At 36.6% G+C, this 16,600-nt stretch overlaps 1 protein-coding gene across 4 annotated transcripts in view; it reads right to left on the bottom strand.

Moving 5' to 3' along the window:
* The window catches only part of Phyhipl (phytanoyl-CoA 2-hydroxylase interacting protein like), a 40,143-nt gene that overhangs the window by 2,842 nt on the left and 20,701 nt on the right, over window positions 1-16,600 (bottom strand). For 3 of the 4 annotated variants that reach the window (XM_055598930.1, XM_055598933.1, XM_055598931.1), the window contains exons 2-4: window positions 11,211-11,407; window positions 9,167-9,341; window positions 5,310-5,427 (exon numbers count right to left, since the gene is read on the bottom strand). In XM_055598930.1, the coding sequence (XP_055454905.1) occupies window positions 5,310-5,427; window positions 9,167-9,341; window positions 11,211-11,407 (490 nt within the window). Of the gene's footprint in view, window positions 1-5,309; window positions 5,428-9,166; window positions 9,342-11,210; window positions 11,408-13,456; window positions 13,537-16,600 lie in introns of those variants that run through there. The other variant, XM_055598932.1, reaches the window with a different exon arrangement.

The following is a 16,600-nucleotide window of genomic DNA, read 5'->3' on the forward strand; positions in this document are numbered from 1 at the left end:
ATAGAATTTCTGAACCTAGCAGGTATTTTAACCAACAAAAGAATAGAATGAACAAAGACAGTCTGTAAGATTCAGGATACTAGTTACATCATACAAGTTTCAGAAGTGAATGGGACTAACTTTTAAAAGAGGCAGACTGTTTTTGAGACAACACAACACTTTGAAGCTCCAGGTTGTGGCAGACTCAGAATTTCCCAGCTCAGTATCCCAAGGACTAGGACTGGGATGGCACCATATCTAGCTGAAGACAGAATTTCTACTACTTTGGTTATTATTGTTTTTAATTTTTAAAAATTTACTACAATTTATTCACTTTGTATTCCAGTTGTAGCCCTCCCTCATGCCCTCCTAATCCTGCCCTCCCTCCTTCTCCTCCCCTGTCCCTGGTTATTATTACACAGTGTATATCAACTGTCATAACCTAAAAATGTTCATTATACACTGCTGGTCACAGAAGACCCATAGGTTAAGTAATGCTACACAAGACAGGCAGAAACAACAACAAAAAACCTCTTAGGGTGTGCATTTTCAAAGTCAATTTGTAAACCTATACTTATTTATTAATGTGAAAAGGAAAGCTATCCCTTTTAGATAAAAGTGTGCAGCTAAAGCCCTGGAAGGAATCCCAACACATTTTTAAATTAAGAGAAATGAGAGTAGATGGAAGACACAAAAGACAGATTTTCATGCTTAATCTCTATTTCTGCCTTGTGAGCCTATATTGGATTTATTATTTAAAAAGAAAAATTGTGCCACCCACGTAGGCAAAACAGAAGTGTTGCTCCTTATCTTTTGGCCATTTTAAATCTACACGCAGGGTGCTTATCATGCAGCCTCTTGCCATTAGTTTGACAGCACCAGCTATTCTCATTTGCCCCCAAGCCTACTGTCTGCCTCTATTGCCTTCTATGTGGCCAGAGCCTCTATCATCTCATGGTGAAGTTCTGGTGGTATGAAGCACTAGCAGATCTGAGGAATAGAGAAGGTGAGCCTTGGGTGTCTTCCTAACTTCCTCATGCATCAGGACTTTGTGGCTCCAGCAAGGCTGGATTCTGCATACTGCTGCTGAGTAATTCTGGACTGCCTTCTGTTCCCAAGAAGAGCAAAACCACATCTTGATATTTGCTGGTTGCTTTAGTGTCTTAGTAACTCAACTATGCTTATACTTTTATGAATGGAGGTCTCTGATTAATTTGTGAATGGGTGTTCTCCCTAGAATTCCTCAACCCTTCTTTTTCTTGCTGGATGCCTACTAGCATATTTAAGAATAGGAAGTCCAAGCTAGTATTCTGCTAAGTTTCCCCCCTCCATCACCAGGCTTCTTAGAGTCTGTGAGACAATGAGGTATGCTGAGGATATGCCACCATTGTTAGAATAGCAATAGGCCTTAGAATCCATCACCTGACAACCATCCAGTGGGGCTTATTAAAAATGTAAATTCAAGGTCACAGGAAGATCATGTGAGAAACACACTCCAGGAGCAAAGCCTGTAATTTCCCCAACCTGCTTTCTTACAACCTGAAATTAATTTTTTTCCATTTTCTTTAGCTTCTGATATGCCTTGCCCTAAATATCTTCAGACCTTATACCATTTTGTGGGGTTTCTTAGCCCAAATTCATGGCATATGCTATTTGCTAAGTTTGGAAATATTCCAGCTGTGAGTCTAAGCCCCACTCTCCTGTCCTTTCTGGGTCTCTTGACAACCTGAACTTTGGATTCTATGATCCCACATAGTCACAGTGTTCTGAAATTTTTTATTTTCATGTGTTACTCAGTTTGGATAATTTATACTCACTCTTCATATTTATTGGTATTTTTCTTTCTTCTTGTCCACTTGGTTCTGCTTCAGTCCATTCATTAATATTTTATATCATTATTTTGCCTCATATCTAGTGTTTAATCAGCTCTAAAAATGTTTGTTCTTCATGTCTCATGTTGCTTTGTGCATCCTATTCTTGTTTCCAGTATGGTTTCAATTGCTTATGAAAACATTCGTGTATTTTCTATGGTCCCTATGCAGTTGCTATATCTGTTCTGTTGGTATTGGTCATTGATACTTTTATCTAGACTCTAGTTTACTGGTCTTTGATATGATGAATGAATTTTATTGTCTGGAAATGCAGGTTACTGTGAGACTCTGGATTTGATTTACCTCTAGTATTTCAGTAGGGCCCTTCTGACCATATACTAGTGAGGGTCATTTATTATTAGATAAGCACAAATATCTAAATTTTCCTTTAGGTGTCCAATAACATTAAAGTGGGAATTCAAGTTCCCACTGGACTCAACCAACACAATCTGGCTAGGGCAGACCATTACTGTTGTCTAGTGTTCTGCAGTAACAGTGAACAGGAAGCCTCACTTGGTGGGCTTGGTCAGTGGTTTAAAGGTCAGGTTCCTGACTTAGCAATTCGGCACTCGGTACCACTCTAGCAGGAGATCAGGTAGAGACTAATTACCAGCGTAAAAGGGCACCACTGGCCTTTGCTGCTAGCCTGTGGCTATGATTCACACCAGCACGGTTTTGGTGAAAGTGGATGTTTACTGTCCAAGGCTTCTGCATTTGCAGCATTTCCTCCTGGATTTTTAGGCAAAGGGGCCAGGCTTTCTAAGCTTGTGATATATGCCACTGGCATTTCTAGGTTTCCCATTTCTCTAGCATACAGTCTAGCACATAATAGGTAAAAGGAAACACAGGAATTTACCCTGTATTTTTGCCAGGGTTTCTAGGTGAGCTAATTTCTACTTTCTACTGTTCATTTCATAGTCTTGTATTTTATACAAACATTTCAGGATTTTAAATTATATTTGGTAGGAGGAATGGGAAGACATTTATCTATTTCTTTTTACCTTTTCAAAATGTCTAAACCTTATTTCACTCTCTTGCCTAAACCCAGGTACTTATGTATCCTACGTAAACCTCTAAGTACAGTTTTAGCAACAGTAAAAGTAGGAAGCATAAGCAGAACTGAAAGCTTTAAAATGTGTCCTACTCTTGGTGACTCAACACCAACTCTGAAGGTAAATGGTTTGGCAGCAAAAGTACAGGAATTCCTATACTGTTCTACCAATCACAGGAGAGTCTAGAAAATGCAATCAGGTAGAGAAAAGAGAAAGAAAATAAGATTAGGTAGAGAAACACCTAGGCTAATAGTGAACATGAACAAGGGTAAAAGTACAAGAACATTTTAATTCAAGGTAAGGGCAGACTCATTTTGGAGTTGTTTTTTTAGAAAAGAGCAAAATTAGTCTAGCAATTACAGACAGAGTCAGAATTTATCCAGAACTTCTTCAGTTATAATGATTTGTAAAGATGATCTTTCATAGCCAACCAAGCATTCTGAAGATAACATTTAAAGGGATTCCAATCAAGGCAATGTATCCTGACAACAGTCTACTAATTAAATGGAAATCAAGGCCCATGGGAGTAAGTGCCCCCCTAAAGCTTACTGCATAGAAGACTGAGGTATTTTTGTTGTTGTTATTTGTGGTCTGGGTACTTGGACCTAGACCCCTGCATGCCAGGCAAACATTCTCCCAGAGTTCAACCCCCAGCTGAGAGAGCTGCCTCCTCTTCTTTTAATAAAGCTTTTAAACGTGTTGAAGAATTCTACCTATGCCTTAGTAGCTGTGTTCGTGTGTTATGCTTCAAGATACAATTTACGTGGTTTTTCCTGCTGTTATTTTTGAAATTAAAACAAAAGTGTATTTTGTTGTTGGTACAAATATCTTTCATGCTAGTAGAATGGGATTAAATAATGTAATGTGTACAATTACTTCATCTACATCCAAGTGCTCTGACTGTAACTGTTTTGTACTTTTGGAAACATTTTGGAAACAAATGAAGCAAATGTTACACAGTATGGAAAGTCACTTCCCATGGAAAAATCAGAAAATCCTAGTGAAATACTGCCCTCTAGTGGCCACACTTAGCAGTCATTGGCAGTAATCAAAGAACCTGAACATACACACCAAAGATCTAACAAAGCATTCTGTTGATGATTTTTTATTAGAGGCAATAGCAATTGTGCAAAGTTTTTGGTTTTCAACTTTTAATGCTTAAAAAAATGTTTCTTGCTAAACATAATAGCCATTCTCAGTTAACAGCTGACAAGCACAACAATTTGTCATTTGGTTTAAATCAGGTGAATGACATCCACCCAAAATATATATAGATGCTAGGCCACTTAGGAAAACAACAGACTGAAAGTTATATTTATAAGATATTCAGACAAAAAGCAGACATGTTTGCTATCATCAAAATATATACAAATATATGACACAAAATATTTTTTTGTTTATATATATGAACATATATATGAACACACACATATATATAAACATACACACACACACACATATACATATAGGAACATACATATATGTGCCCTGAGGCTCATGCATTTGAACAGTTGGTCTGGTCTCTAGTTGGTTGCTCTGTTCGAACAAGTGCTAGAACCTTTAGCAGGTGGCTCCTTGCTGGGGGAAGGGGTCCCTGGGGTGGGCCCTTAGAGTATAGCCTAGCATGGCAGGTCACAGTCTCCAGGCTGTCTAGTGCTCTTAGCAGCCCTGACCCTGAGCTACCTGCTATCATGTCTTCCTGGACAGACTCTGCCTATAAAGCAGTATCAGGGCAAAATGTTCGCCCGCAGGTTGCTTCTCCTGACCTCCGTAGTGAAAAAAGTGCCTGATGTAAACATCTTCTATAACATATATGCTAGACACACTACTTTCTCTACGATTTCTTTTGTATTTTCTACTTGGAGCTCATTTGGAAACATGACTTTGGTTTAAGAGAAATTAGAAAAGAATGCAAAAATTAAAAAAAAAGTCAAAATTTCCTTATTATTTTCATTTATAGTCCTGTCAAGTCAAAAATCTTTTGTAACTCTGAAAGTGATTCAGGTTCTTGTTTATTTTGATTGTTTTTATTTTGATATGGGTCTCTTGGCTGTACCCTCCTACCTCATCCTTTGGAATGCTAATACTGTAAGCATTAGCCACCACACCCAAGGTAAGGCTTCAAAACAAAAAAGATTATCTGGGTTGTGTGTACAAGTTCAGAAACACTGTAATATGTCATTTTAAAAAGCGTTTGTCTCTCAGGAGCTGAAGAGATGGCTCAGTAGATTAGAATCCTTGCTGCAATTCCAAAGAATGCAGGTTCAATTCTCAGCTCACATGGTGACTCACACCCACCTGTAACTCCAGCTCCAGGTGACCCAATGCCCTCTCTGGCCTCTGCAAGAATGCAGTGTACAGACATACATGACATCAAGATACCCAGACATATACCAGTGATTCTTACCTAACATAGTCAAAATACTCTTTGTGCTGGTTTCGATAGAAAACAGAGAACTTAAGCATGCGTCCTGCAATCACGTCAGCCTTCTCCAGCAGCTGTGTTAGATGAACTTTTGAGTAATCTGAAAAATTTTAAAGTCTATTTAAAAAATAGAAGTACCAGAAGTGCCAGTCACACACTTCATAAACCAGAGGTTATTAAAATACATCTTTAGGGAATTCAACTTTGTATACAGTAAGTTATTAGACATTCACTGTCTTTGACTTATTTTTATTTCTACTTAAATGTTTTTGTTGTTGTTCATGGTTTTCTTAGAATATTTTTGTGCTTTTTTACTCTTTCAAACTTAAGACTTTGAAGCAACTGCACTCAACAGCCTTCAGACACCAGCACTGCTACCCATCAGCTGATACAATGACTCAAGGCACCTTCCACTCTGAAGGGACAGCACAGCAAGAAAGCACAACTAGTAACTGCTCAATTTGTCTCTAAATCTGAGGTTTACAAGATAAATACAGCCATTTTACTGCTGCAGAAATCATGACTGGGCAAAGTGCAGTGATTGTCACAGCTGTCACCTTCAACACTAGGTCTCTGGGTCCTACATGATGGTCTCCATGTACAAGATAGCCCTCAAAGTACTTAGATATTTTTGATCAACTTTTATTTTTAAAATTAGAGAATTACTGTCAAACTCCTACATCAAAAATTAAGGGGAAAGTTCGGTATATAAAGATTAACAAGTTTGGTATATAAAGATAATGACTCAACCTAGTTAAACTGGTACAACTAATTGATTTATTTTAGAGCATGCAATGTAGAAAGCACATGCACAATTAGATGGTGAGGCTAAAATACAAACACTATATGATTCTCTTTGATGAACTCACAGTCTAAAGGAAGAGAAATACAGACAAGAACATTTCTTTATGGTATTGGGTTGTTATAGACTAGAAACTGATTAACCTGTGAGAGGCTAGTCTATTCTATTTCTGATACCTTGCACAGTGCCTAAATGTTAAAGACAATTTATTCAAAATAACTTTCTCCAAATTCAGACTCAAGGGCATTGGTAAGACTTAGAATGAAATTGTCCTTGATTACCTAGTAAACCTGAACAGCAAGTCCTCCTTAGCTTTTAACTATGAAAATAAAGGATAAAGTGATACACAGAGAAATACTGTAGAACAGTTAAAAGCTGGCACTTGTCATTTACCTAACTCCTCACAAAGTTATGAGGTGTAGGAAAAATGAGACAGTAATAGAGAGATAGCTCTATGAAAAGATGGTTTTCATTCCTTTTATTTAAAAAAGTAAAAATAAAAATGTATTCATATTACAGCTTTTACATCAGAGGAAGTGTTTATGTGTGCTGGAACTGGAACTGCCAACAGATTTCCTTAAGCTAAAGAAGTCATAGTATCTCATACCTTTCTTTAGTATAAAGTAAGTCCTTGCAGATAAATTATATAGCTCCCTTGAATGGAAAAATACCAGTATAGTATTTGTATATTTACACAGAAAAATGAATGTATTCCAGGTGGGGTTCCATTTATCAGCAATGCTTGAGACCAGGAGTGTTTGGGGTTTGAGTTTGGGAAGTTTGGAATATTTGCATATACTTTAATAGTCTTATTCCAAAATCAAATCAAAACTGCTCCAAAGTTCAAAATATTCAGGGAACTTTTATAAGTGCTAAGATCATGGGGATGGTAAAGCAGTTAAAGCGCTTGCTCTTTCGGAGAACCTGGTTCAATTCCCAACACCCACATGGTGCTCATAACCAGTTACAGGGGACCTGATGGCTTTTTCTGCCCCACCCCCAAATAACAGGTGCACAGACATCGTGCAGGCACTCAAACACACATTTTTAAAAGCTCCAGATTCAGAATATTCCAATTTAGATTTTTGGATTGTGGATATTCAACCAACAACACGTTATCAAAAGACAACTGTCTGTATGTCTGACTTAAACCTTTCTGGTACAGTGCTACAAAAATAAATAAAAAATAACTAAATATGAGGTAGGTTCCAGAGGGGGAAAGTAATTCTACCATGGTACAGCAAACAGGGAAGTTATCTTAGAGGTGAGTCCTTTCGCTTGCTGTTAATATAATACAGGAATCTTTAGCTATTTCATTGCTGATTACTGAACTATCATAATTATACTTAATCTATCCTAAAATATTTATTTACATTTTAACATCTCTGATACTGTCTAACAATAAATGTAATAAGTAAACATTGCCATCTTTTGATTGGCTATTTTTTAGTGACACATTAAAATGGTGGATCTTATAATCCATGAGATATAGAGAAATATAAAAAATATGGAACTCATAAGATATTTTTTACCTTGTTCTCTAATACTGAAATCTTTTGCAGTCAAAAGTGTTAAAGTTCTTAGCAGCTTCTTCATAGAATAAACAAAGAGGCATGAAGATAAAACCAAAATGAGACAGAATTTTAGCCACTTAACATACCCTGAAAGTTTTATATTGGGCTTGAGATTAAAAAACAACAGTAGCTATCATGAGCTGCACCTAAAACAATTCCAAGTGGTAAGGCAACCTAAGAAGGGGTTGGGAGGGGGAGCTAATCTGAAGATTGCCATAGATGGGAAAGTTGCTAAGCAATTTGGAAACAGATGAGCCAGTTGTTTTTCTTTGTGTATCTGGGTACATGCATGTGCACAATGTGGAGGTCAGAGGTCACCTCACGTGTCAAGTGCCATCCACCTTATTTGTTGAGACAACGTCCTTCCCTGACCTAGTGCTTTCCAAGAAGCTTGCCTGCTTGGCTATGGGTCTGGGATCAAGTCCGGTCCCCATTCTTGTAAGGCAAGCAGTTTACCACTGACCTCTCTCCCCTGCCTTTCTCACATTTCTCTTTAAATAGGAAAAAGTCACCCAAGTAAAGAGGAAGCAGTAAAGTCCCATCCTGATCTAAAAAGGAGAGGATGACAAAGTGCTCAAGGATACTCAATAACCATGCATTTTGTGACTGAGTAAAGAGATGCGCAGAAGGAAAGAATGTCAGCACTTCCATAAAAACGCTGGAACATTCAAATGGAATATTTGAGGGATTCTATCAGAGGATAAGCTCTCCACATTAGGTTTCTCAGGACTAAATGACTGCTTAGGAAGGTTTTGGATTGGGCTTTTTTTGTTTGTTTTGGGTTTTTGTTTTTTGAGGCAGGTTTCACTGTGTAGCATCGGCTGTCCTGGACTTGATTTGTAGACCAATCTGACCTCAAACTCAGAGCTCTGCCTGCCTCTGCTACCTCCCTGAGTGCTGGGACTATAGGTGTGTGTCACCATGCTCGGCTTACTTAGGGAGCTTTTAAGGAAGCAAAGATTCACAAACAGGACTATAGTTTGTGGATATCCTTTTCAAGCTCCTCCAGCACTTAGGTAAAAACAGCAGAAACATTTTTGCTGAAAGTTACTGAGGTCTATCTCTAACCTAAATGCTGCTTTTGGTTTCTTCCTTTCAATATTTATGAAAATGAGCACAATAAAAGAAAAATAAACATGAACACCCTCCTTATAGGATGAAGCTCCAAGAATATTGAGTTTATTCAGAAATTACATTAGCTTTTATTTACAGAGATTTTAGTTAGAAAAAAAAAACAAATAACCACACATGCAGCGAAAAGGTAGTCTGATTCCATTACTTAAGGTGCTTGCCTGAGGATTTCAGTTCCTTCCAACCAATATGAATCTTTGCACCTATTAGTCAACGCTGCCAACAGCACCACACCTCCAACACAATGCTTACTCAGCTTGTAGGTATGAAAAGTACATGCTGATGACTGGCATTCCAAGAACATCAATCAATATAAAGCATAGCTCCCTTACCTGCTGTACAGAATTCTATAATTTCACTCCATTCAGACACAACATAATCGCCATCAACTTGTTTTGAGGCAGTCTGCACTGCTACTGTATACTCAGTCCTTGGGCTCAGAAACCAGTGTCCACGGACAGTCATTGGCAAGGGAACAGCTTTTGCCACCAATTTTGTTGGAACATCCTGGATGGAGTGGGAGGAAGAAAGAAGAGGCAGGAAAAAATAAAGAGGAGGAAAAAGTAGGGAAGGAAGAGATAAGGAAACAGGAAGGCTATTAAAGCATAACTTTCATCAGTTATAGACAATAGAGAGGAACCTAAACTCTTGGGTTAGAACAGGGCTCCTGTTTAAGAACACCCAACAATTATCATATTTAAACTGCTTATTTTCCATATGCAGAAATTAACTCAGGAAGACCAAGAGATAGGCTTAACATTCTACAGTCCAAAACCAGAAAAAGACCTGTAGTCCAGTTGCCATTATTTATAACACACTGTTTCCCTCTATACCTACTATCTTCCTCAAAACAGATTAAAAAACAACAAAAAAAACCATGAAAGAACCAAGATCTACTGATTGAAAGTCTAACACATTAAAAGTATATTTGCTTGAATTTTATGACCTGAAAATTTTACTAGGGAAGTTCATTACTAATTAGTTTAAATGTAAAGGAGAGAATGCTTTTAGAGTAAATATTAAAATGTAGACCATCTGTTTCAGAAACAGATTAGGTGGCTTTCATACAAGTGTGGTGTCTATGTGTCTGAGAAAAGGTTAGGTCTTTTCAAGCAATGACTGATAAGTTAACCTATGGGTAGAATACTCATACTCATTACATTTCCAAAGTTGTGCTATTCATGGGTGAAGTAGAGGCCAAGCCTTGAAATATTCATCATTTAATGTTAAGGATTTCAAAGATGCTTCAAGGCAAATGCCAGCAAAAAGAATACCCATCATCAGAACTGAAATTTGATAAATAATGACTGATGGATAGTATGTTCTTTCTTTCACACCTTTCTGCAGTGTATAAAGTTTGTGTAACTCTACATACAGTAAAAGGAAACGATACCAGGAAAATAAGATGATGCAGCAAGTTTTACCATGTTAAAATTGAGTAGCACTATCTTTTTCAAAGCGCAGGTTTTTGTCTGTTTTCATCATCAGTAAAAGCAATGAAGCATAAGAGAAACCCTCAAGCCAGGTAATGGTTATTCCTAACAGCCACATCTGGAGGAAGCACTGTATCACAAAGGGTGAATGACAGCAGAGACAGCAGGTAAATGTTTACACATCTGCAACATGTTAAGGTTAGGAATTTTCATTTTAAAGCAAAACATAACAAGCTTCCCATCCAATTTTTTTTTCTTTTTCTTTCTTTCTTTCTCTTTCTTTCTTTCCTTCTTTCTTTTTCTTTCCCTTCCTTCCTTTTCTCTCTCTCTCTCTTTTCTTTCTTTCTTTCTTTTTCTTTTTTTGACTCTCTAGGGCTTATTTTCAGGCCTAAAGTGTTTAAACAAATCCTCACAAGTTTATAAGGTAATCAGTCTGACTCAGGGAAGGATGTGTTTCAGTGGAAAACTGTACAGAGTCCATGGCTCATTCTGCTTTTGCTTCTCTGGAAGGTTCCACCCTCCAGTAAATTAATTAACAATTTAGCTGTTCTTGTCTACATAAAATGATTGAATTCTGAGTGGAGGGTAGCCTTCCCTTTTCCTTCAAACTCTACTGCCCTCTCCAAGCCAGTTTTGACTTTATTTGCATAGATTTTAATACAACTGACTTATAAATGGATTATCTCTTGAACTATCCTTAGAACACACAATTGAATCCTTTTAATGAGTTAAGAGCTTGTTATTTTTATCTTTGTGTATAAATATGATTTACCTTTTTCACATGGTATTTCACTTTCCTCAAAATATTATTATGGCGATAATGTTTTGAATCGCCCATAATTTTGATCAATGTCAAATATCTAAATAACTGAAATTATTTTTCCTTTTAAAATGTCTTCATACTTAAAATGTTTTAAATGACCTAAGTGTATACAGAGTTTACCTTGTGTTTAAATTTATTAGAGTTCTTATTTTCTTTTTTGTTGAGGTCAATGAAATAGTGTGTAATGCGGTCCTTTGACTTTGCGTCCATCTCCCATGAGATCTTGAAGGAGTCGCAGGTGATGTTGCTTATTTTGATATTATGTGGGACAGGTAGTTCTTCCATCTCTGCTATGCCACTGTCTTGTGATTTGTTACCTGCCAAAAAATAATGCACAGAAAATTAGTTTTAGATTAATAGTTTTTTCCAGGTTTCAAAGTCTTTAGTGGTATATGTATATTTCTGAAACCAATTATCTAAGTACTAAATCTCAGATTCCATTTTGTTCATGGAATTCAAATGATAATAAAGATATTTATAAGGCCATATCACCAGTTAAAAAACAGATGGCTCAATTCTATGATCCCTATATATCCATTTTCCAGTGTCAGATTTATAGAAACACACTGATGAGCCATCTTGCATATGAAACATCAGTTTTGCCTGGTTAGGTTTCCTCTGAAAAGCCTCAAAGGACCATTTTTCCTACGTGACCAGTCAGTGCTGATCCTAAGTAACAAAGATGTTTTTACCTAGATGGTGACACAGAAATGCTGATAATTAAGTAGTCCATTCAAATGAAGGAAATGCCGATGTAAAATAAGAGGTAACAATGGAAGTTAACAGCACTTGCTCCTATTTCACTTAATATGTATATTCAAAAAATACTAACGACTAGTCATTTACTTGGCCAAGGTTTTTTGTAGTAATCATTTCTCTATGATGCCTTGACAGATTTAATTTTGAGTACTGAAATAATATATAGGACAAAGGCTGAGTGCCATGTACTTGCCATTTAAACTTCTGCTACTTATCTTATTCAGCTAAATGTGATGAATAATTGATACATAGCTCATGAAATGTTTTTTGTTGTTAAAGTGTGAGAAAAAAAATGTTACCTGAATTTGAATGTGGAGACCTGTGATCAAATCATATTTTTTTCCTATGGACATTACAAAGCTTTTATTATGTCAAGAATCTAAATTTTAAAGCTATTCATCACAAGTCCAGTTTTAGACAAAAATAACACCTTTCTACCTTCATGCAGCTTTCTTACTTACTTAGGAAAAGTTAAGAATTATGCTAACTTTCTTCGTCCTCATTCTTGAAGAATCACTGAACAGATTTTGAGATAAGTGACAGAAAAAGAGAGATTTTGCCTATAAAAACTGACAGGACAACAGGGAGCAACCACCATCATCACATACTAAGCATCCAGTCAATCTCAGCTGTCAAGTGTGCGTCCATAGTCAGCTCTCCTTCCTCAGTAAGATATGACTGTGAGAGCAATTCCGGGGGCTGATGTGGTGGCAGAGTGGTTAAGTGTGCTCATTGCTCTTGCAGAGAACCCAGCACGCACACCTGTACCACACTACCATCAGTGTTCCAGTTCCAGAGGATCTGACTCCGGCCTCCATGAGCACCAGCATGCATGCAAGCAAAACACTTATACACAGAGAATAAAGAATAATAGTCTGGCCATGATATTTTAAATGTTAGATGATTGCTACTATGTTAGATTGTTGATACTATGTTGACTAGTAATACTCAATACAGAGCAAATACATGGTTTCATAAGTCTGTCTATCCAAACATGAACGCTACTTTAAAAAATATTTCACACGCAGTTCCTAACAACAGCATTTATTGACATGCAGTATAAAAACATTGGCAGATTATGCTAGGAATATTTACATATGGCTTTCTCACTGAGCTTAAAGTGCCTTATATATTTGTACATCAATTCCTCCAATCAAGCACAGATCATTTTTTAACCCCTGGGGAAAAACCCACACATTTTATCATCCCTCCTTACCTATACCCATGCCCCATCCCCTCAGCACTAGGAAGCCACTACTCTGTCATTTGTCTTTGCAGATTATTTGTTCTGCAATTTTCTCACAAATGGTGCTAATAGTCCTCCATGATCGCATTCTTTCAAGCAACACAATGCTTTCCGGATTCATCTATGTTATATTGTGCTTTAATTTATTTTTTACTGCTGAACAGGGCTCCACCTTTTATTTATGTCTTGAGCTGCTTATGGACACTTCAGCTGTTTTCATTTTGTACCTATACAAATGTTGATGCTATGAACATTTGGCTAGTTTGAACATAGTACTAGTTTTGGCGTGTACACACATTGAATTCTCTTGTATATATCCCCAGGAGTGGGAAGAATCAGAAGATCAGATGGTAACTCTTACTGAGGAACTGGATGACTATTTTTTCCAAAGAGGCTGCATCACTTGACAGTCTCTCCAGTGGTGGGTGTGGACTCTCACCAAAACCTTTTAGAATCTGATGCTTTAAAAAAAAAAAAAAAAACTATAGTTAGCCTTTGCACCTTTTGCCAAGTTGGGTTACAGCATTTGTATCTTTGGAAGTGTGCAGGGACAAAGAACCATCTTAAACCAGAAAGACGCTCTAACAGACTCTGAACCTGCTGGTCCCTTGATTATACACTTTATCTCCTCATACTATGAGCAACATATTTCTATTGCACAAGTTACCCAGCTTCAGGAACCTTGTTAGAGTAGCAGAAGTGGATTAAGACAATCTGTTACTATCTTATTTTCTTACTCAAATTTTCTTTTATGTAGCCAGGAGAAGACCCTAAGCTCCTTTTTGGTATGCTTCCAACTAACTACTTACTCAAGCATTTTCTGACTTTCTTATATCAACAATGTATTCTAGCCAATGTTCTATTTTTCTGTGGAAGTATGGAGACCAATCACTTCTTCAAGAGCTAATGGGCCAGTTTAGTAGAGAATGGCAGGCAGAGACTAAAACCTAGGTTGTAGGTGTGATCAGCTCTGTTAAAATGGTACTGTTTGTAGGGCTAGAAGATGGCTAGAAGAACCAGAAACCCATGTTATATGTTTCCACTATTTATATTCAGGTATGTGACAGCAGCAGTACTTATATTCACACATCAATTTTAATCCAACAGTACACAGCTCAGTCCTTATGACCTCTATCACAGTTTCAACTGTCAGAAAATTAGTTTTAATTATTCACAATGTATTTATTTGTTCACCATAGAATACATACAAGGAACTGCAGTTCATTTCATTAAAGGAAGCAAATGGACTGCTTCAATACTTATGATAGTTTTTATCATTAGTCAAAGCTAAGTAGTCAAATATTACTTTTCAAAAATTATTTGGAACTCTGAACCAAGCTAACTTAAAAGAGTTTCTAAATTAAAAAATATTAGCAAAATCTCATATATGCTTAAGTTTTCTGCTCTTTTGAAATAAAATAGAAGACTGGGTAGATTTGTGCACATTAAAATCAGTATATCTTAGACCAAGGAGCAGTGCTGGCCTTGTCCTTCAACTTTTCTGTATGCTTGAATATTCAAAAAAACATATCCAAAATAAAGTATAATAGCAAAATTTATATTTCCTTCAAAAATGATTAAACATAGTTTTTCGCCGTTAATGTTAAATGCACAACATAGGTCCAAATGACTAACCAAAAGCAATACTCACCTTTATGTTCCTGTCTAAACCCAGACCTTGGGGACAGCTGATATCATATTTAAAATTAGATGCTCAAATCTGGCTCATGGAGACCAGAAATACTGCATGGAAAGTTCTACTAATAACTGACTGAAAAAGAAAAATGCAAGGCATAAGTAATACATGGAGAGGACCCAGACGTCAAGGCAACCCTCAGATCTTTTTACTGCCTTCCTGTTCCCAATTACTTTCTCCTCTAGTAGTAGAAATAGGCTATGTGCTATAAATCTATACACTGCAGGCTTACTTACAATAAGACTAGGTCTGCCTTGATAAAGTACTTAATAAATAAGAACTCTTCACTAACATTTTGCTGGTGAATGTTGGTGTACTTAAAAGTAAGACTATTTAATTGAACAACGTTTGTTGGCTTGCTTTTGCCAAGCCACCTCTGTTCTTTTCTGAAATCCTAGTGAGAAGGTTATGCACACTGCAGTCCACCCTGTTAACCAGTAGCCAATCACACTGATTTCAGTGTGCTGCAGTTATTTATTTTTAGCAAAACTAAGCAACTGTGCACACACTTTATTTTCTTTACACAGTTTTCATCTAATCAAAACTCTTTAAAGTATTTGAAGTATGCAAGAATGTCTCAAGTTTTAAAAGTATCTTGAAATTTAAGTGGTTATTTGCCCTATCTACTAGTTGTACATTTTACTTTTTAACTAGTATTTTTATTGGTTTTAGAAAACTATGCTCTGAATCTTGTTACATTAATGAGACTTAGGAGCTTTTTACATTTTTTTTTTAATTTTTGCTTTTATCTTTAGTATTTACACTCAAGTGTACTATTTTTGGAATCAAACAGCCTCATCTTAAGATGAACACTGAATACATTTTATTTGCTTCTACGGCTTCACTCTTAGGTTCTTCAAGTATTCACACCTATTATTTTTTCCTTGATCAGTCCCTTAAGCCCCATACATTCTGATAGAAAGTGTTTTCTCTGTATTTGCCGAGAAATTCTATAATTTTTTTCTTTCTCTTACAACCATCCATGACTAACAGAAGTTGCTGTTTCCTCCCAAAGGTGAAAGTTTATTTTTCAATCTTAATTTCTAGTTTTATTTGCTGTGGGTGACAAGTTTTGTACGTAATGCCTTAGTTGGCCCTGTCTGTTTCTGTGACTGCTGCCCGAGGGTCACTCTCTATTAATGAGGTATGAAGATGCAGGAGTGGATGCAGATACTGACAAGTGGGCTGACGTTTCTGAATTCTGAAGTCATGTTGTTGAGTGTTTCTCTAATAATATCCCTGAATCAGGTGCTACTGGCTTTTAAATGTGGATGTTTGGGTTACTTGGTTTAGGAGGCCTTGTATGTTTTCTTTATTAGTTATGAATTTTGGCTTTAAACATTTAAAACTATCTTTGTCCTTTCAGCTTTAATCACTATCTTATTGATAGGAGAATACCGCCTTACTTATTTCTTATCTTTCTCTACATATGTTATGCCATTTATTTTTAGGCTGCTAAATGACTATTCTATAGTGTGATTTAAGACCCAAAGTGGTTTTTAAGTTCATAGTAGGTAAACTAAGCACAATTAGGATTGTGGTATTCATGACTTACTTACTTATCCTCAAATCGGTCACAGACTTCATGTCTGTTGTTTTATATCTTCTCTGCTGTTTGTTTCTTCCTATATACTCCTTTGCTTGTTTTCTTTTCTTTTTTTTTTAACATTTAGGGAATATTATATTTTTTCCTCATGGTTACCACTGTGTTTGTTTTCAAAATGTACATAATCTCCTTTTCCACTTATCCTTCTATCATGAGGCTTTCCCATTAAGAATGCAACTGTCACTATCAGGAGCTGTCTCTGT

This window comes from Psammomys obesus, unplaced genomic scaffold, assembly GCF_907164565.1.
Source record: "Psammomys obesus unplaced genomic scaffold, mPsaObe1.curated_primary_1811, whole genome shotgun sequence".
Taxonomy (NCBI): Eukaryota; Metazoa; Chordata; class Mammalia; order Rodentia; family Muridae; genus Psammomys; species Psammomys obesus.